Below are 21019 nucleotides of genomic sequence, written 5' to 3'. Positions count from 1 at the left end.
CATTCATCTGTCAATGGACATCTTGGCTCTTTCCACAGTTTGGCTATTGTGGACATTGCTGCTATAAACATCGGGGTGCACGTACCCTTTCGGATCCCTACTTTTGTATCTTTGGGGTAAATACCCAGTAGTGCAATAATATGAATAATTTTAAAGGAAGTTTCATGTATTTAGATATGTAAAAGATGGCATGGACTAAGATAAAAAAATTAAAATTGTGTCCATTTATAGGTATTTTATTTTCCAAGATAATAAAATTTCAATTGTAGGAACATTGATTTTTATTTTTATGATGATAGATGTATAAATTTTAATTTGTTATTTTTTTAACTCTTGTTTTTTTTACATTTTTATTTCCTGGACTTGTTAGCTCTTTCATTTCAAAAGGTGTAGAAATATGAGAGATAATAAAAACAAATAAATGATCTCATGGCTAGATTTATATGCCTTAAATCCTTGTATACTTTTTTTCCTTTTTTCAGTTGGACTTGATATTCAGCAGAAATTTACAGTCTTTTACTTAGGACCCAAGAGGCTTGGAAGTCAAATAATTATGCGAAAAAAATCAGAAACAGAGATTTCCCATTCAAAACATTCAAATAGATCTACGGTATCAGGACCCAATAAAGGTAAATGGCTATATTTATTCCTGTATTGCATTAAAGCAAAGTTACGGCTAGGGAGGAGTATCAGTGTTATAGTACTGCTCCATTCAGATGTAGATACTTGGGAATTAGATATTTAAGCTTCATAATAATTACATTAACAATATATAGTAGGAATTCTTTCTTATAACTAATATTTGTCAAACTGGGGTGATATTTGGAGCACAAATTATTTGACTAGTTTTTGATATACAGTGCCCCTTTTTCATACCCACTCTATTCTTATGGCCATTGTTGGGGAAGAGCAAATGATATATAAGACTTTATAGATTTGATGAGGCAAACCAGGTGACAGTGAACTTTAATTTTTTTTATTATGGGATATTTCAAACATACACAGAAGTAGACAGACCTGTGTAATGAACCCTTATGTACTCATTACCTAAATTAAACAATGATTAACTCATGGCTTATATTGTTTCATCTATACCTCTCTTCAGTTTTCCCCTTCTATATTTTGAAGAAAATTGGATATCATATCATATCCTCTGTAAATGTTTCAGTATATATTTGTAAATGGTAAGGATTTAAGAAAAAACATATATTACTCTTACACATAAAAAGCTAATAGTAACTAATATCATCCAATCCTGAGTTAATATTCAGATTGCTAATTACCATATAAGTAAGGGGAGCAACTAATAGGTACTGAGGAATGTGAAAGCAGTGGTTCCTACCAAAGTAACCTAGACAGTTATGCTTTCTGAATTGGTAGTTATAATAAATAGTAACTGCAGTGAAAGAAGGCAGAGCACATATAGAATTATTCTGTGAACCCATGAACACTCATCTCCTCCTCTTTAAAGAACACAGAAGAGGGTGCCGGAGTGGCTCAGTTGGTTAAGCATCTGCCTTTGGCTCAGGTCGTGATCCTGGTATCCTGGGATTGAGCCCCGTTTTGGGCTCCCTGCTCAGCCGGGAGTCTGCTTCTCCTTCTCCCTCTGCCTGTCTCCCTGCTCATGTCTCTCATGTGCCTCTTTCTCTCAAATAAATGAATAAAGTCTTAAACAAACAAAAAAAGAGCACAGAAGAGCTAACATTTCTGGGTAGAAGGCAGTAGTTTGTGGCAGGCCAGTGCATTCACAGTAACAACTATAAAGCCTACCTAAGTAATAAATATTATAATTTTTAGGATATCTGTGAAAGCAGACTAAAGGAACTAAAATTCTAGAGGGAGAACCATTTCAGGACTGAGGAGTCAAGGACCTGTAGGCTCTTAATTAAAAGCCTGAGTATGCCGTGCTCTCAGAAGGGGTTTATGTGATCAACCACTCACCATGTTTGCCTGACAGAGGAAAAGGGAAACCTTCTTTGGTGGAAAATATAATCTGGAATCTACAGACACAATGTCTGCCATACAAAAAAAAATGATGAGACCTTCAAAGAGGCAAGACCATATGACTTATAATTAACAATATAAAGAAATGAAGCAGCTCTGTACATGATTCAAATAAGAGAGCTAGCATTTAAAGATTGTAAAAAATAACTGATTAATATTTTCAAGAAAATAAAAAAATAAATGTATGAAAGGCTGGGAAATTTCACCAGAAAATTGTAATCCATACAGAGATTTAAATGGACTTTCTTGAATTGAAAAATACATTATCTGAAGTGAAAAACTTATTGGTACGTTTAATAATGGATTGGATATAGCCAAACTCAGGATCTGTGAACTGTTAAACATATCAGGAGAAAATATTCAAATTAAAGCCCAGAGATAAGAGAATGGAAAGAACACACACAAAAAAACGTAATACTCAAAAGTTCTAAAATATGCATAATTAAAATCTCTGAAGCACAGAAGAAAAAGAATGGGACAAATGCAATATTCAGAGACAATGGCTAAGAACATTCCAAAATAATGAAAGACATCAACTCATAGATTCAGAATTTTAGCAAACCCCAGGAGACTAATGCACAGAAAACCACAACTGGGCATGTTATAGCAAAACGCTGAAAATCTTAAAAGCAGACACGGAAAAACTACATATTACCGTCAAAGGAGCAACAGTGAAACTGATAGCTGATTTATCAACTTTGATGATAGAAACAGAAGATAATGAACCAACAGCTTCAGAATGCTTTAAAACGCTGCCAACCTAGGTTTCTGTGCCCAGTGAAAAATATCTTTAAAAATAAAAGTGAAATAGAGACACTTTGAAGAAAAGCAAAACAAAACAAAACTGAAGCACTCCATCACTATTACTAAATTTATTGGCCTGCAGTAAAAGAGATACTAAAGGGAGTTCCTTAAAGGAAAATGACCACAGATGAAAGTGCAGAAATGCTGGAGGGAATGAAAAACTGTAGAAATGGCAAATAAATGGCTAACTCTAAATCAACTATTATAAAACAGTAATTGAAATGACTTCTAGAGTTTTAAATATATGTAGAATTAAAATGCAAAAATGTTCTTACCTCAGGACTATAGCACATCAAATATGAGGAATATAGAAGGACAGAAATAATAAAGAGAAAAGCAGAAGTGAATGAAATATAGAATGTAAATGTACAACAGAAAAATCAACTAAGTTAACATTTGGTTCTTCGAAAGGATGAATAAATTTAAAAAGCCCTTATCAAGACTGATAAAGAGATAAATACAAATGAACAATATTAAGAATGAAAAAGGGGATACCACTACAGACATCAAAAAGATAAAGATATTGTGAATAATTTTATACCAATAAATTTGTAAAAATGAACAAATCCTTCAGAAGCAAAACTTACTGATGGAAAAAATAGAAAATTTTAGTAGTCTGTTATTAGCAATGAAATTGAAGCAATTAAAAATCTTTCCACAAAGAAATCCTGAGGGTCAGGTGATTTCACTGGTGAATTTCCCCAAACATTTAGGAAAAAATAATATCAAACTTACACAAATTTTTCAGAGAATGGAGAAGGAAAGAATAGTCTACTGATGTAATTTTTTTGAACAGAACCAACATGGGGATCTTGATTTCAAAACCTGACAAAGACATTAAAAGAAAGGGAAATTATTCACCAGTGTACCTCATGGAAATAGATCCAGAAGTTCATAACAAAATATTAGCAAGTAGAATCTGGCCATATATTTAAAAAGCATACTATAGTACAATTAAGTATGGCTTATTCCATGTATGCAAGAGTGCCTTAGCATCCAAAGATGGATCAATGTATTTCACTACATTAACAGGAAAAAAAAAAAGAAAACCATGTGATCCTCTTGATAGAGGTCAAAGAAGTTTGACAGAAATTTAGTGTTCATTTTTTATTAAATATATATATATATATAAAACAAATGTCATGCACAGTGGTGAAATCATTTAAAAACTTTCCCATTTAGATGGAGAATGATACAAGAATGTTCTCTATTACTATACCTATTTAACATTGTGCTAGAAGTCCTAGTCAGGGGCGCCTGGGTGGCTCAGTTGTTAAGCGTCTGCCTTCAGCTCAGGTCATGATCCCAGCGTCCTGGGATCGAGTCCCACATTGGGCTTCCTGCTCAGCAGGAAGCCTGCTTCTCCCTCTCCCACTCCCCCTGCTTGTGTTCCTGCTCTCGCTATCTCTCTGTCAAATAAAAAAAAAAAAAAATCTAGAAGTCCTAGTCAGTACAATTATATAATAAAAAGAAATAAAAGTGATAAGGATTGGGAAGAAAGAAATAAGCTCTCATTACTTGAAAGCAACATGATTACAGGGACACCTGGGTGGCTCAGTCAGTTAAGCGTCTGCCTTTGGCTCAGGTCATAATCCCAGGGTCCTGGGATCAAGTCCCGCATCAGGCTCCTTGCTCCTTGCCTGCTTCTCCCTCTCCCTCTGCCTCCCTTTCACCCTGCTTATGCTCGTTCTCTCTCTCTCTCTCTCTCTGTCAAATAAATAAATAAAAATCTAAAAAAAAAAGAAAGCAACATGATTATATACCTAGAAAATCCAAAAAACTCTATAGACACATTGTTAGAATTAATATATAAATTTAGAACTATCGCTGGATACAGAGTCAGTATAAAAAAGCTACAATAGTACTAAAAAGAATAGAATATTTAAGGATACATTTAATAAAATTAGTGCAAGATGTGATCACAGGAAACTACAAAACACCACTGAGAGAAATTAAAGAAGACATAAATAAATGGAAAGATATCCTATTATAAATCTTAATATTGTTAAGGTGGCAACATTTTCCAAATCAATCCACAGATTCAATGCAATCTATCAAAATCCTAGCTCTGCTTTTGGCAGAAATTCACAAGCTGATTTTAAAATTCATATGGGAGGAGGGAGGCAAGATGGTGAAAGAGTAGGAGACCTTGTTTCATCTGGTCCCTTGAATATAGCTAGATAACTATCATACCATTCTGAACACTTATGAATTCAACCTGAGATGTAAGAAAAGAATTGCTGGAATTCTACAAATAGAAGAGCAACCACTTTTTGCAAGGTAGGAGGTGCAGAGAAGTGAATCCGAGGGGATGTATCAGATGATAAATGGCAGGGGGAGGGAGCCTCCATAAGCCAGCTGCCGGAAGTTGATATAGTCCCAGAGTGCAAAATCGGAACCTTTAGAAGTCTGCCCCAGTGAGAGACATCCCTGCCTGATAGGTGCTCAGTTGGCGAAGTGGGGCAGAATTCTAGGTGGGACAGTGTGGTCTCAGGATCCTCAGGGTCACAGAAAGAATGGGGGTGCCTGAGCCAGCAGAGTTCCCAAGCACTGAAGTAGGGAAACCAGTTATGGTCAGTGAGCCCAGGAGGGGGCTGTCAGTTCTGTTTGCCATGAACTGAACCACAGCACAAAAGGACAGAAATGCTACCACCCCTGCCTTCCCCTGGGAGGATCAGTGCAGACACGCACTGCAGGAGTCTGCAGAGTTTGGCACACACAAAAGTGAAAACTGCTTATCCCTGAGGGTTTACTGAAGAGAGGGAGCTGTGATCTTTCAGCTCTGGGGCTGGAGATCAGGGCCTGGCCACTTTTATTTTCATCCTCTAAAGAGGCATAGAAAGCCTTCAGGGAACAAAAGCTACATAGAGCAACCAGAAGCAGCTTACACTGAGCCTGGCCCCCTGGCAAGGGGTGGTGCAACTCCACCCAGGCAAAGACACCTGAGAATCAGCGCAGTAGGCCCCTGCCCCCAGAAGACCACCTGGAACAACAAGCCAACACCAAGTTTGCAGAGTGCACAGGACTGCAAAACTCCAGCACTAGGGGAAAATAGTATATAGAATTCAAGGGTTTTTTCTCATGATTCATTTATCTTTCAGTTTATAATTTTCTTTTTCTTTTTTTCTTTTCAACTAGTTTCTTATATTATCAACTCTTTGTTTTTAAGTCTTTTTTGACTTTCATTTTTACATTTACACATTATAGGTATATTCTTCATTTTTGGCTTCCTTTCACTGTATTCAATTTTATTTTATATCAGTTTTGCTTTCTTTACAATTCTGGGATTTAGTGTCTTTTAACAAACAGACCAAAATATACCCAGGACCAAGTGGATCACCCTGTTTTGTCCACCTGGGAGATTATATTCTCTCCCCCCTCTTTTTAGTTTTTTCTTTTTCTTTTTTGGTTTCTGACCTCTACAGATTTGTCTAATGTATATTTTGCTTGGATTGTGGTTGATATTTTTTATTTTGTTCTCTTGTTCTCTATTCTTCTCTGGGCAAAATGACTAGGAGGAGGAATTCACAGCAAAAGAAAGAACCAGAGGTAATACTCTCTGCCACAGATCTAATTGATATGGATATAAGTAAAATGTCAGACCTGGAATTCAGGATAATGATTATAAAGCTACTAGCTGGGCTTAAAAGACATTAGAGAATCTCTTAGTGCAGATATAAAATCTAATCAGGCTGAAATTAAAAATGCTTTAACTGAGATGCAGTCTAAATTGGATGCTCTAACAGCTAGGGTAAATAAGGCAGAAGAGAGTGACATAGAAGACAAGTTGATGGAAAGGAAAGAAGCTGAAGAAAAGAGAGAAAAACAACTAATGGACCATGAGAGGAGGCTTTGAGAAATCAGTGATACCATAAAGCAAAACAATTTTAGAATTATTGGGGTCCCAGAGGAAGAAGAAAGAGAGAGAGAGGGACAGAGGTATATTTGAGCAAATCATAGCTGAGAACTTCTCTAACCTGGGGAAGGAAACAGGCATTCAAGTCCAGGAGGTAGAGAGGACTCCCCTCAAAATCAATAAAAATAGATCAACACCCTAACATATAATAGTGAAGCTTGCAAATTTCATGGGGTGCCTGGGTGGCTCAGTTGTTAAACGTCTGCCTTTGGCTCAGGTCCTGATCCCAGGGTCCTGGGATCGAGCCCCGCGTCGGGCTCCCTGCTCCACGGGAAGCCTCCTTCTCCCTCTCCCACTCCCCGAGCTTGTGTTCCCTTTCTTGCTGTGTCTCTCTCTGTCAAATAAATAAAATCTTTAAAAAAAAAAAAAAAAAGTGAAGCTTGCAAATTTCAGGGATAAAGAGAAAGTCCTGAAAGCAGCTCAAGACAAGAGGTTCTTAACCTACAGGGGTAGGAACATTAGGCTGGCAGGCCTATCCACAGAGACCTGGCAGGCCAGAAAGGGTTGACATGATATATTCAGGGTACTTAATAAGAAAAACATGCAGCTAAGAATACTTTATCCAGCAAGGCTGTCATTCAGAATTGAAGGAGAGAATAAAGAGCTTCCAGGACAAACAGAAACTAAAAGAATTTGTGATCACTAAACCAGCCCTGCAAGAAATATTAAAGGGGATCTTGTAAGTGAAGAGAGAGCCCAAAAATAGCATAGACGAGAAAGAAACAGAGACAATCTACAGAAACAGGGACTTTACAGGTAATACAATGGCACTAAATTCATATTTTTCAGTAGTTACCCTGAATGTAAATGGACTAAATGCTCCAATCAAAAGACACAGGTATCAGATTGGATAAAAAAGCAAGACTCATCCATATGCTGTCTACAAGAGACTCATTTTAGACCTAAAGACACCTTTAGATTGAAAGTGAGGGGGTGGAGAACCATTTATCATGCTAATGAACATCCAAAGAAAGCTGGGGTAGCATTCCTTATATCAGACAATATAGATACTAACCAAAGACTGTAATAAGGGATGAAGAGGGACATTATATCATACTTAAAGGGTCCATCCAACAAAAAGATCTAATAATCATAAACATTTATGCTCCTAACTTGGAAGCAGCCAATTATATAAACCAATAAATAACCAAATTAAAGAAACACATCAATAATAATACAGTAATAGTAATAGGGACTTCAACACCCCACTCACAGCAATGGACAGATCATTTAAGCAGAAGATCAACAAGGAAACAAGGGCTTTGAATGACACACTGGACCAGATGGACTTCACAGATATATACAGAGCATTCCATCTTAAAACAACAGAATACACATTCTTCTCGAGTGCACATGGAACATTCTCCAGAATAGATCCCATACTGGGTCACAAATCAGGTCTCAACTCGTACCCAAAGATGGGGATCATTCCCTTCATATTTTTGGACCACAATGCTTTGAAACTTGAACTCAGTCACAAGAGGAAATTTGGCAGGAATTCAAACACTTGGAGGTTAAAGAGCATCCTACTAAAGAATGAATGGTTCAACCAGGAAATTAAAGAAGAATTTAAAAAATTCACGGAAACAAATGAAAATGAAAACACAACCTTTCAAAACCTTTGGGATACAGCAAAAGCAGTCCTAAGAGGGAAGTACATAGCAATACAAGCCTTTCTCAAGAAATTAGAAAAGCCTCAAATACACAAGCTAACCTTACACCTAAAGGAGCTGGAGAAGGAATAGCAAATAAACCCGAAACCAAGTAGGAGAAAAGAAATAATAGATTAAGTAGAAATCAATGAAATAGAAACCAAAAGAACAGTAGAACAGATCAATGAAACTTGAAGCTGGCTTTTTGAAAGAATTAATAAGATCAATAGCCAGACTTATCAAAAAGAAAAGAGAAAGGACCCAAAGTAATTAAATCATGAATGAAAGAGGAGACATCGCCACCAACACCAAGGAAATACAAACAATTTTAAGAACGTATTATGAGCAACTATATGCCAACAAATTAGGCAATCTGGAAGAAATGGATGCATTCCTAGAAACTTAAAAACGGAAACAGGAAGAAACAGAAAATTGAACAGACCCATAATCAGCAAGGAAATTGAAGCAGTAATCAAAAATTTCCCAACAAACAAGAGTCCAGGGCTAGATGGCTTCCCAGGGGAATTCTACCAAACATTTAAAGAACTACTACCTATTCTTCTGAAGCTGTTTCAAAAAAAATAGAAAGGGATGGAAAACTTCCAGACTCATTCTATGAGGCCAGCATTACCTTTTTTTTTTTTTTTAAATTCCAGGCCAGCATTACCTTGATCCCAAAACCAGACAAAGAGCCCACCAAAAAGGAGAATTACAGACCAATATCCCTGATGAACGTGGATGCAAAAATTCTCACCAAGATACTAGCCAATAGGATCCAGTAGTATATTAAAAGGATTATTCATCATGACCAAGTGGGATTTATTTCTGGGCTGCAAGGATGATTCAACATTCACAAATCAATCAGCATGATACATCACATTAATTTAAAAAAGGACAAAAACCATATGATCCTCTTAATTGATGCAGAAAAAGCATTTGAGAAAATACAGCATCCTTTCTTGATTAAAATTCTCCACAGTGTAGGGTTAGAAGGAACATACTTCAATATCATAAAAGCCACATACAAAAAGCCCACAACAATTGACATTCTCAATGGGGAAAAACAGAGAGCTTTTCCCCTAAGGTCAGGAACACAACCAATGCCCACTCTCACCCCTGTTGTTCAACATATATTACTAGCCTCCGCAATCAGATAACAAAAAGAAATAAAAAGCATTCAAATTGGCAAAGAATAAGTCAAATTCTAACTCTTTGCAGATGACATGATACTTTATGTGGAAAACCCGAAAGACTCCACCCCAAAATTACTAGAACTCATACAGGAAGTCAGCAACGTGGCAGGATATAAAATCAGTGCACAGAAATCAGTTGCATTTCTATACACTAACAATGAGACAAAAGAAAGAGAAATTAAGGAATCGATCCCATTTACAACTGCACCAAAAACTATAAGATACATAAGAATGAACCAAACCGAAGAGGTAAAGGAACTGTACTCTAAAAACTAGAGAACACGTATGAAAGAAATTGAGGGAGACACAAAGAAATGGAAAAACATTCCACACTCATGAACTGGAAGAATAAATATTGTTAAAATGTCTATGCTACCCAGAGCAATATACACATTCAATGCAATCCCTGTCAAAATACCATCAACATTTTACACAGAGCTGGAACAAATAATCCTAAAATGTGTATGGAACCAGAAAAGACCCCAAATAGCCAGAGGAATGTTGATAAAGAAAACCAAAGCTGGTGGCATCACAATGCCAGACTTCAAGCTCTTTACAAAGCTGTAATCATCAAGACAGTATAGTATGGTACTGGCACAAAAACAGACACATAGATCAATGGAACAGAATAGAGAACCCAGAAATGGACCCTCAACTCTATGGTCAACTAATTTTTGACAAAGCAGGAAAGAATATCCAATGGAAAAAGGACAGTCTTTTCAATAAATGGTGTTGGGAAAATTGAACAGCCACATGCAAAAGAATGAAACTGGACCATTTTCTTACACTGTGCACAAAGATAAATTCAAAATGGATAAAAGACCTAAATGTGAGACAGGAATCCATCAAGATCCTAGAGGAGAACACAGGCAGCAATCTCTTCAACCTTGGCCACAGCAACTTCTTGCTAGACACATCTCCAAAGGCAAGGGAAACAAAAGCAAAAAATGAACTATTGGGACTTCATTAAGATAAAAAGCTTCTGCACAGCAAAGGAAACAGTCAACAAAACTAAAAGGAAACCTATGGAATGGAAGAAGATATTTGCAAATGACATACCAAATAAAGGGCTAATGTCCAAGATCTATAAAGAATTTATCAAACTCAACACCCAAAAAACAAATAATCCAGTTGAGAAATGGGCAGAAGACATGAACAGACATTTCTCCAAAGAAGACATACAAATGGCCAACAGACACATGAAAAATGCCCCACATCTCTTGGCATCAGGGTAATACAAATCAAAACCACAATAAAATATCACCTCACACTGGTCAGAATGGCTAAAATTAACAAGACAGGAAACAACAAATTTTGGTGAGGATGCGTAGAAAGGGAGACCCTCTTACACTGTTGGTGGGAATGCAAGCTGGTACAGCCACTCTGGAAAAGAGTATGGAGGTTCTTCAAGAAGTTAAAAATAGAGCTACCCTAAGACCCAGCAATTGCACTACTGGGTATTTACCCCAAAGATACAAATGTAGTGATCCAAGAGGGCACCTGCACCCCAGTGTTCATAGCAGCAATGTCCACAATAGCTAAACTGTGGAAAGAACGGAGGTGTCCATCAACAGATGAATGGATAAAGAAGAAGTGATATATATATATATATATATACACAACGGAATATTACTCAGCCATCAGAAAGGATGAATACTTACCATATACATCAATATGGATGGAACTGGAGGGTATTATGCTGAGCAAAATAGGTCAATTAGAGAAAGACAATAATCATATGGTTTCACTCCTATGTGGAATATAAGAAAGAGTGCAGAGGGTCATAGGGGAAGGGAGGGAAAACTGAATGGGAAGTCATCAGAGAGGGAGAAAAACCATGAAAGACTCTTAACTATAGGAAACAAACTGAGGGTTGCTGGAGGGGAGGTGGTTGGGGGGATAGGGTAATTGGGTGATAAGCATTAAGGAGGGCACATGGTGTGATGAGCAGTGGGTGTTATAAGCACCTGATGAATTACTGAACACTACATCTGAAACTAATGATGTACTATATGTTGGCTAATTGAATTTAAACAAATAAATAAAATTCATATGGGAATGTAAGGGATCTGAATTAGCCAATCAGTCTTGAAAAAAAAAGAACAAAGATAGAGGACTCACAATTCCTGATTTCAAAACTTATTACAAAGCCACGGTAGTCAAAACAGTGTGGTACTGGCATAATAATAGCCTATAGATCAACGGAATATATTTGAGAGTACAGAAAAAATCCCATACATCTGTGGTCAATTGATTTGGGACAAAGATGTTAAAACAATTCGGGGGGGGGAGAAACAATTCGGGGGGGGAAGAATAGCCTTTCAACAAATAGGGCTGGACAACTGGATAGTCAGTTGAATTAATTATATCATAATTACTTCATACCATATATGTTATTACTTCATACCATAAATACTTCATACCATATGTAAAAATTAACTCAAAATTTGTTAAAGACCTAAAAGTAGGAGTTAAAACTGTAATACTCTTAGAAAAAAACATGGGTTTATATCTTCATGACCTTGGGTTAAGCAGTGGTTTCTTAGGTATGACACCTAAAGCTCAAGCAACTAAAAAAAAAGATGAATTGGACTTCATCAAGATTAAAAACTTCTGGGGGCACCTGGGTGGCTTAGTTGGTTAAGCGTCTGCCTTCGGGTCAGGTCATGATCCCAGGATCCTGGGATCAAGTCCCACATTGGGCTCCTTGCTCAGCAGAGAGCCTGCTTCTCCCTCTGCTTGCCGCTCTCCCTGCTTGTGCACTCTTTCTCTCTCTCTCTCTGACAAATAAAGTCTTTTTTAAAAAAAGATTAAAAACCTTTGTGCTTCAAGTAACACTATCAAGAAAGTGGAAAGGCAACCCAAAGAATGAGAGAAAATATTTGCAAATCCCATATCTGATAAAGGACTAGTATCTGGTATATATATAAAGATGATTTACAACTCAACAATAAAATAGCAAGGAGCCAAATTCAAACTGGTAAAAGGATATGAATAGACATTTTTGTAAGGAAGAACTACAAATGACCAATACACACATGAAAAGTTGCTCAACATCATTAATCAAGGTAGAAATGCAAATCAAAACCACAGTGTGATACTACTTCCCACCCACTTTAGTAAAAAAGATGGACAATAATAAGTGTTGATGAGGATGTGGAGACATTGAAACCCTCATAGCACTGCTATGGGAATGCAAAATTGTGCAGCTGCTTTGGAAAACAGTTTGCCAGGTCCTCAAGAAGTTAAACATAGAATTACCATGTGACCCAGCAGTTCCTTTTCTGTGTTCATATCCAAAAGAATTGAAAACATACAAAAACTAGTATGTGAATGTTTATAACATCATTATTCATAATAGCCAAAAAATAGAAACAACTGAAATGTTCACCAATGATGGAATGGATAAGTAAAATGTAGTATAACCATATAATGGAATATTCAGCCATAAAGAAGAATAAATAACTGATACATGGATGAACCCTGAAAACATTATGCTAATGAGAGAAGCCATTCACAAAAGGTCAGATATTGTTAGATTCCATTTATATGGAAAGTGTAGAATAGGCAAATTTATAGAGATGGGTGTAGGAAGGAAGATGCAGAGGCTGGGTGTAGGAAGAAATGAGTAACTACTAATAGGTATGTGATTTTTTTTTTTAAAGTGATAATGTTCTGAAATTAGATACAGTGATGGTTACACAACCTTGGGAATATACTAAAAACCTACGAAACTGTACACTTTTTAAGAGGGTACATTTTATGGTATGAATTATATTTCAACTAAAAAATTTGAAAAGCAATAGTATTACTATATACCAGCAAACAAAAAAGAGATAGAAATCATAATTTTTAAAATGCCATTTACAATAGCATCAGAAATCAGTTTAAGAAAGACAATTTAGAATTAGAGCTGCACGAAGATAATATAAACTCAGAGCCATCAGCTGGCCATCCTTTACCACATGCAGAAAGGATCACAGACAGCAGAGTTTGGGAAGAGAAAACTAAAGCAGAGGTACAGAGAGGTGCAAAGGTGAGAATGCCAGAGCTGGGATTATGATGACTTCCCATTTCTTGGTTTCAGTCCCTTCTGATGCCTCGCTGAATTGCTGCTTTGGATTCTGTGACATATCTGTATTCATGTAACACATTTCCCCCCACTCACCAGCTGTTTTTGTTTAAAGTAGCTTGTTTGTTACTTAAAATTGTAATGAGAAGTTGGAATGTTTACTATACTTCCTGCTAGTATGAGCCTTTTATAAGAGCAAAAGTTCCCTACATATTTTGCACAATCCTGTGAAAATGGGTAAAAGATGCTTCCTATCAAATAATATTTTATTACACATACACACACACACGCTTCACATACATATACATACAACCATTCCAAATCTTTTTTTTTTTTCAAATTTTTATTTAAATTCCAGTTAGTTAACATACAGTGCAATATTGGTTTCAGGAGTAGAATTCAGTGATTCGTCACTTACATACCACACCCAGTGCTCGTCATAACAAGTACCCACCTTAATACCCATCACCTATGTAGCCCACACCCACCTACCTCCCTCCATCAACCCTCGGTTCTCTATCATTAAGAGTCTCTTATGGTTTGTTGCCCTGTCTCTTTTTTTCCCCCTTCCCATATGTTCATCTCTTTTGTTTCTTTAATTCCCCATATGAGTGAAATCATATGGTATTTGTCTTTCTCTGACTTATTTCTCTTAGCATAATACACTCTAGCTCCATCCACATCATTGCAAATGGCAAGATTTCATTCTTTTTGATGGCTGAGTGATATTCCAGTGTATGTGTGTATGTGTGTGTGTGTGTGTGTGTATATATATATATACACACATACATATACCACATCTTTTTTATCCATTCATCAGTCGATGGACATGGGCACTTTCCAGATTTTGGCTACTCTTGATAATGCTGTTATAAACATTGGGATGCATGTACCCCTTCGAATCTGTATTTTTCAACCATCCCAAATCTTATGAACATTCCAATTATACAATTCAGTTCTTATATGCAAATTCATATATCCCCAAATAAAGATACACAATTATACCTTTAAACATAACATACATATCCTATCTGCACCTTTCTCAATAAGTGACACAATGAAGGGGTCATAGATTTACCCTACTAAGTTTGTGACAACAAAATTTGGGCTTTTCAAAACAATCCAAATCTCAATTTTTCTGACCTCCTGTCAGACCATGTTATTAAATGATACAAACATATTCAGTTCAGAGACTGCTAAATAATTGTTTCTCAATGTGCTTGCAAGTTCAACACATACTTTAGTATTATAATATCAAATTATGGGGCCATATATAAAAACAAAAGTATGCACCTTAATTTACATAATATAACTAAAAATTATTTTCATGCTTCTTGTGTTTGAAAACATTCTTTTAGCAATAGTTTCTCATCTATATAGTCCAATAGATAACATTTTTGTAAAATTTAAAGAAAAATATTTTTGCTATTTTTAAGGTATGACAGTGTGAAAAATACAGTATTTTGGTTGTAAAATATTTAAAATTTTTCAGGTCTATTCTTAATACATAAGGTTTAGACATTTAAACTTTTGGTCCTTTAAATAGATTCTCAGTAAGAAGTATGGACTTTGGGGGTGCCCAGTGGCTCAGCTGTTAAGCGTCTGCCTTCGGCTCAGGTTATGATCCCAGAGTCCTGGGATCAAGCCCCACATCGGGCTCTCTGCTAGGTGGGAAGTCTGCTTCTCCCTCTCCCACTCCCCCTGCTTGTGTTCCCTCTCTCTCTGTCAAATAAATAAATAAAATCTTAAAAAAAAAAAGTATGGACTTTAATTTGAAGAAAATTGATTTGACATTAGTAAATTCATTTGCATTTGCTGTGCCATTCTGAGTTGAAAATTTAGTATATTTGAAAAATGAAAAGATAGAAGAAATGCCTGAGCACTGTGGAAGTGTGCAGATTTAAATACTAGTCAAAACACAGTTTGGTTTTCTTTATACTTTTTGGTGTATAAATGCATTAAATTGCAAAACCAAGGACTCCCAATTCATTAGTGTTACCTTTTTCTTAATAAATAACAAAATGATACGATATTTGACAAAAAAATAAGATGAGATGCTCTCTCATTTAAAAAGTAAAGTCATATGGGGTGCCTGGGTGGCTCAGATGCTTAAGCTTCTGCCTTCAGCTCAGGTCATGATCCCAGGGTCCTGGGAGGGTGGCTCAGATGCTTAAGCTTTTGCCTTCAGCTCAGGTCATGATCCCAGGGTCCTGGGAGGGTGGCTCAGATGCTTAAGCTTTTGCCTTCAGCTCAGGTCATGATCCCAGGGTCCTGGGATTGAGCCCCACGTCCGGCTCCTGGCTCAGCAGGGAGCCTACTTCTCCCTCTCCCTCTGCCTCTCCCCCTGCTCATGCTCTCTCTCTCTCTCTCTATCTCTGTGTCTCGAATGAATAAATAAAATCGTTTAAAAAAATAAATAAAAAGTAAAGTCATAAAGTGCATAAATCTGATTAACATAAATCAGGAACTGCAAGTCAAAGTAATATTCTTTTAGAAATACTAATCCCAGGGGTGCCTGGGGGGCTCAGTCAGTTAAGTGTCTGACTCTTGATTTTGGCTCAGGTCATGATCCTGGGGTTGTGGTATTGAGCCCCAGAGTCGGGCTCCCCCCTCAGCAAAAGTTTTTTTTGGAGATTCTCACTTTCCCTCTCCCTCACCCCCCCCGAAATAAAGAAAGAAATCTTAAAAAAAATATTAACTTCAGTAGCTAGCTTATGCAGAGACCAATTATTTAAATTTATAATTAGGATTGCAAGGCTAAGTGTATCAGGGGTTATGTGCCTACTATTATCAGTTTTTCTTAGATTTTTTTTAAAGCAACCAACAGCTGCCCCACAGCCATTACTGACCCTGTTAAAGTAATTTTAAATATTTTCTTTAAATACAATTCTAGTTGACATTAATGAATTTATTTTACTTTAAGTACTTAGAATTGGGGGCTTTAAAAACATGCAAATCTAGATGTGACAAAACTTTGAAAACGTATGCATTTCAGATTATTGTAGTGATGGGAATATGGGATCTATTAACTTTAAATTATACCTAAGAGTACAGCTTAGGTCAATTTTGTTTGAGAACCTAATTTTTCCAATTATCAATCTCTGTAAGCTTATATTTGTTAATAAGACAAATTCAGACAATTCTCAGGATATGGGAAGTGGGGTGAGGATGGGGGAGCACTTATAAGTACCATTTCTAACAGAAATAAAAAGTTTTTGTCACTTAGGTAATTAATATCCATATGCTAATATTCTATAAACAAACTTGTATACAGTCTTCATTCCCAACAAGACTTGCCAGCTCTGCCTTGAAATTTGTGGAAGTCCCCAGAACCTAAAATTCAACTCCAGGTGGTAGGTAGTTTTCAACCACTGGGAATAAATGTGTGTAGTCATTGTGCGCCATCTTGTGGTGATGTTTAGAAATGCACCTATTAGGAATTGGATTAGGGAACAAAGCAATTCCTTATCCCTTATTGCAAAACAAAAACCTACAAGGCATTTTCCCCTCGTCTTCCCATCCCCAAATCCTCTGATTCCCTAAATAAATTAAATGCATTATTTGGGGAGAGAATTAAGGTAGCTAGTATAACTAGGGAGGCGGGGTGGTTGAGAGATCAGGCTCTGGAATTAGACTACCTTAAGTTAGAATCTCAGATTTGCTATTTCTTATCCGGATAGTCTTGATTCTCTGGAATTAGACAAGGAGACAGAAAATATAAGAGATAAAGGGAAATCTAGGAGTCTGATAGCTGACTAATAAATGTTTCAGAAAGAGAGAACAAACAAATCAGAAGAAATAATTTAAGAAAATTTTCTACACTTGGAGATACAGATCCGCACATCAAAAAGGCTTAGTCAGTGCTAATTAGGATGAATGAAAGAATATCTACAAAGGAGGAATAATTGCAACATTTCAGAACATCATGGATAAAGAGAAAATCATAAATGCTTCCAAGGAACAAGAATTGAAATTTTGTTAATCTTTATCAGTAGCACTGGATGGTAGAAGACAATAGACTTAAAGTTCAGGGAAAATGATTTTCAACCCTGTGTTCTATACCCAGCCAAAATATTAAGTGTGAAAGTAAAGTAATTTTAATACATTCAAGGATTTAGAAAGTTGAACTCACACACATCTTTTCTGAAGCAGTTGCTTGAGTATGAGCACAATATAACAAAGCAATTAACCAAGAAAGAAAATGTCAAAGAATCCAAGAATAGTGGATTCACTCAAGAAGCTTAATGAAAGGAAGTTCGGGATGACAACTGTAGGAGAGGCCACATTACGTTAAAAGGAGGATGGAGGGCTCAAGAAAGGAAGTATCTATGAGGAGGGAATAAATAGGTGGTGTCTCCATGTATTTATTTTTGTCTCTGAAATATTAAATACACTTAAAGAAATTTAAGATAGATAGTGCTAGACTAAAAGAAAGGCAGGAAAACTTCAGGGAAAATATAGCTGCTCAAGAAAGAAAAGCACTTCACTTGATTCAGTATTAATTTTTTTATTTTTTGTATAGCTCTCAAATCAGCCCATTCTCTGACTCTACTACTGTCATCACTCTAGATTGAGTTACCATCATTTTTTTTGCCTAGACTCCTCTGGTAGCCTTTTTTCAAAATGCAAATTTAATTATGTTCCTTCCTTGATTAAATCACTGTAGTGTCTTCCCCTAGCTCTTAGAATAAAAGATCCAAATCATTAACATCCCTACTAGGTTCCACACTGTCTCGTGGTCAGGCAGTTCCTAAGCAGCAGTGAGATGGCAGCTGCTAGGTAGTCTTGCCTCACCTCCATAGAATTGGCTGGTAAGGACACAAGAGACCTAAATGGATCTAGACAGTTTATTACTTACAGAGATGGCAAAACAAGATCAGCATGTTATCAGTTGCTTGCATTCCTAATCCCACAGGATAACACTGACCAGATAACACAAATAGTGGGTTGCTTTGTTTTTGAGGCATCAACTATAGGGTGCAACTAAGTGGTTTTATGGCCTGCATCTGTACCTTGGAAGAGGCAAGGTAGAAAGTCCAGTGCCTTACTGGAACCAGAGGCAGATGAGAAACTGCTTCATGGCAATGCCATGCAAGATAGGGAGCCTCTTGCAAGCTAAGGAGGCAGATGAGAAATGGCTTTTAGCACCTCCTCACAAGACTGCCTATCTTGACATGTCCCAAAGAGTATCAGAGGGCATTCTATAAATAGTTAAGTCTTGGATATGGCCTATATAGAGACATGGAATTGCTAGGGTACCATGGTGGAGCCATTCTCCTACAAATATAGCCTGACCTTTCTCCACTAATTTCATCTTGTGTGCTCTCTCTTACTTGCTGAACATCAGCCACACTGACCTTTCAATTTCTCCGATACGCCATGCTTTCCCTTGTCATAGATATTTTGCATATGCATCCTCTCTGCCTGAGGTACTCTTTCTCCTGCCTCTTTGCCTTCTTAATTCCCATTCTTTCTTTAGTCTTCAACTCAGTTGTTGCTTCTTAGGGAAACCTTCCAAGACATTCCTAACTAGAACAGTGCATCCAATTATCACATAGCATTGTGCTCCTCTCCTTCATAGCATTCTAAACAATTTTAATTTTATAGTTTCTTGTATAATCCTTAAGTAATAATAGTAAAGATAATACATGCTCTAATATATTATTTTATCACTTAATTTGAAAATGCTTTCACATACTTAATTTCATTTTATCTTTTCATCTCTGTGAGGTGAACAAAACAGGTATTATTTTTAATCTGTTTTTTACAGATAAGAGCCCATATTAAAACTTACGTTTTCTTACTTTAGTTTAAAGTGCTCTGTACTTCATCATGTGTTTCTCATGTGAATATATAAGGCAGCATGCAGTGAATAAGAGGGACAAAGAAAATGCCATAGGGGCTTAAAGAAGAGAGAAATCATTTCAGATGGGGTGATAAGGATAGATCTCCATGATAGAGGTACCATTTAAGGTGGCCTTGAAAGTTGATAAGCTTCTGATAGACAAGTGAGCGGCTTCTAAGACAAGACGTAATATCAAAGGTACAATCATAGAAAGTCTTGAGACTAAATAGAGTAATGGCAAGCAAATGTGTTTTTGTTTTTAAAGATTTTATTTATTTATTTATTTATTTATTTGACAGAGGAGAGGGGGAGAGAGAGAGCGTGTGCGCACAAGCAGGAGGAGAGGCAGGCAGAGGGAGAAGCAGACTCCCCACTGAGCGGGAAGCCCAATGTGGGGCTCCATCCCAGGCTGAGATCATGACCTGAGCCGAAGGCAGACGCTTAACCCACTGAGCAACCCAGACGCCCCAAGCAAATGTGTTTTGATGGATTAGGGTTACTATGGGTACCAGAAAGGGAGGCTAGAATTACATTGTGGAGGACTTTAAATATGAAATTAATTTGCTGGCACGGGAAGTAACTAACATTTCTAAGTGGGCAAATGATCTGACCAGAGTTGAACTTTAGGAGGACTAATTAAACAGCATGTAGAATAAATTGTAGCATGGTAGGACTTGACAAGGAGACCAGGTAACTGAGATGAAATTATGAGCTAGGGCAAAAGACCACAGCTCTCGTAGAGCTGTGGGTTATCTCTGGGGGTTGGGAGAAGCTTATTTATAGGATTTTAGCTTGTGCTGGTGATTCTTAGCAGGGTTTAGGGAGGGCAGAGGTCAATTCTAGATTGGATACTTTAAAAAAGTGAAGTATTGGGTATTTTGGTGTATCTTATCTTGGAGATGGGAAGATTAAGGAAATAGTAGTCATTTGTGTTAACCAGAAGAGGGGGATGTTTAGTTATTTTTGTGGTTCTTGAATGTCCTTTCCTCAAGTTTCAGAAATAATTACACAGTAGTCTCATTTCGATCTTTACTACAGTCACAGAATGGCCTTACTGAGTGCTGTTTATATTCACTTGGGAACACTGTGGTTCATCCTGTCAGCTTCCAGCTGCCAGGGATGTTTCATTACTTTATCACTACCCAATACATTGATCTGCTTAGCCCCTAAGGCATCTAGCCAGTTGCCTCATAGGGTGAGCATACTATACTGTTTACTCCAGGTGCTATACAAATATTATTGTTATCTAAATGTGCCATGTCTTGAAAAGAGTTGACTGAGCAACAGCACTGAAAATGAAGACTAAAGGACCAAAAGAGGTTATAAAGGTTTTCAAAGCTCTTCACTATCTCCAACATTTCTAGTTCACTTAAAATCTACGCTCCAACAAAAATCAACTTATTTCTATTTCTACAGTTTATGGTTTGCTGTCTTTGAGTATATGCCCTCTACCTGGACCATCATGTCCAGATCCTATCTGTCAGTTTAGATGTCTCTCCCTTCCCCCATGTTACTAAGATCAAGAAAAAGTCT

General features: G+C 36.9%; 1 protein-coding gene and 1 long non-coding RNA gene across 4 annotated transcripts in view; both read left to right on the top strand.

Moving 5' to 3' along the window:
- HFM1 (helicase for meiosis 1) overlaps positions 1 to 21019 on the top strand; it is a 133270-nt gene that overhangs the window by 70670 nt on the left and 41581 nt on the right. For all 3 annotated transcript variants that reach the window (XR_014144984.1, XM_031021179.2, XM_081818775.1), the window contains exon 30: positions 483 to 629. Coding sequence is in view for 2 of the 3 variants with exons in the window: in XM_031021179.2 (XP_030877039.2) it covers positions 483 to 629 (147 nt within the window). In the remaining variant the exon portion in view is untranslated. The remainder of the gene's footprint in view (positions 1 to 482; positions 630 to 21019) is intronic.
- LOC145721316 (uncharacterized) lies at positions 636 to 19073 on the top strand. The gene is made up of 2 exons (XR_014144986.1): positions 636 to 15834; positions 15896 to 19073. It is a non-coding gene; the product is annotated as an uncharacterized LOC145721316 (long non-coding RNA).

Source organism: Leptonychotes weddellii, chromosome 4 (assembly GCF_054177405.1).
Source record: "Leptonychotes weddellii isolate Sample4059 chromosome 4, ASM5417740v2, whole genome shotgun sequence".
NCBI classification, from domain to species: domain Eukaryota; kingdom Metazoa; phylum Chordata; class Mammalia; order Carnivora; family Phocidae; genus Leptonychotes; species Leptonychotes weddellii.
This window is presented reverse-complemented; position numbering and strand designations above follow the sequence as displayed.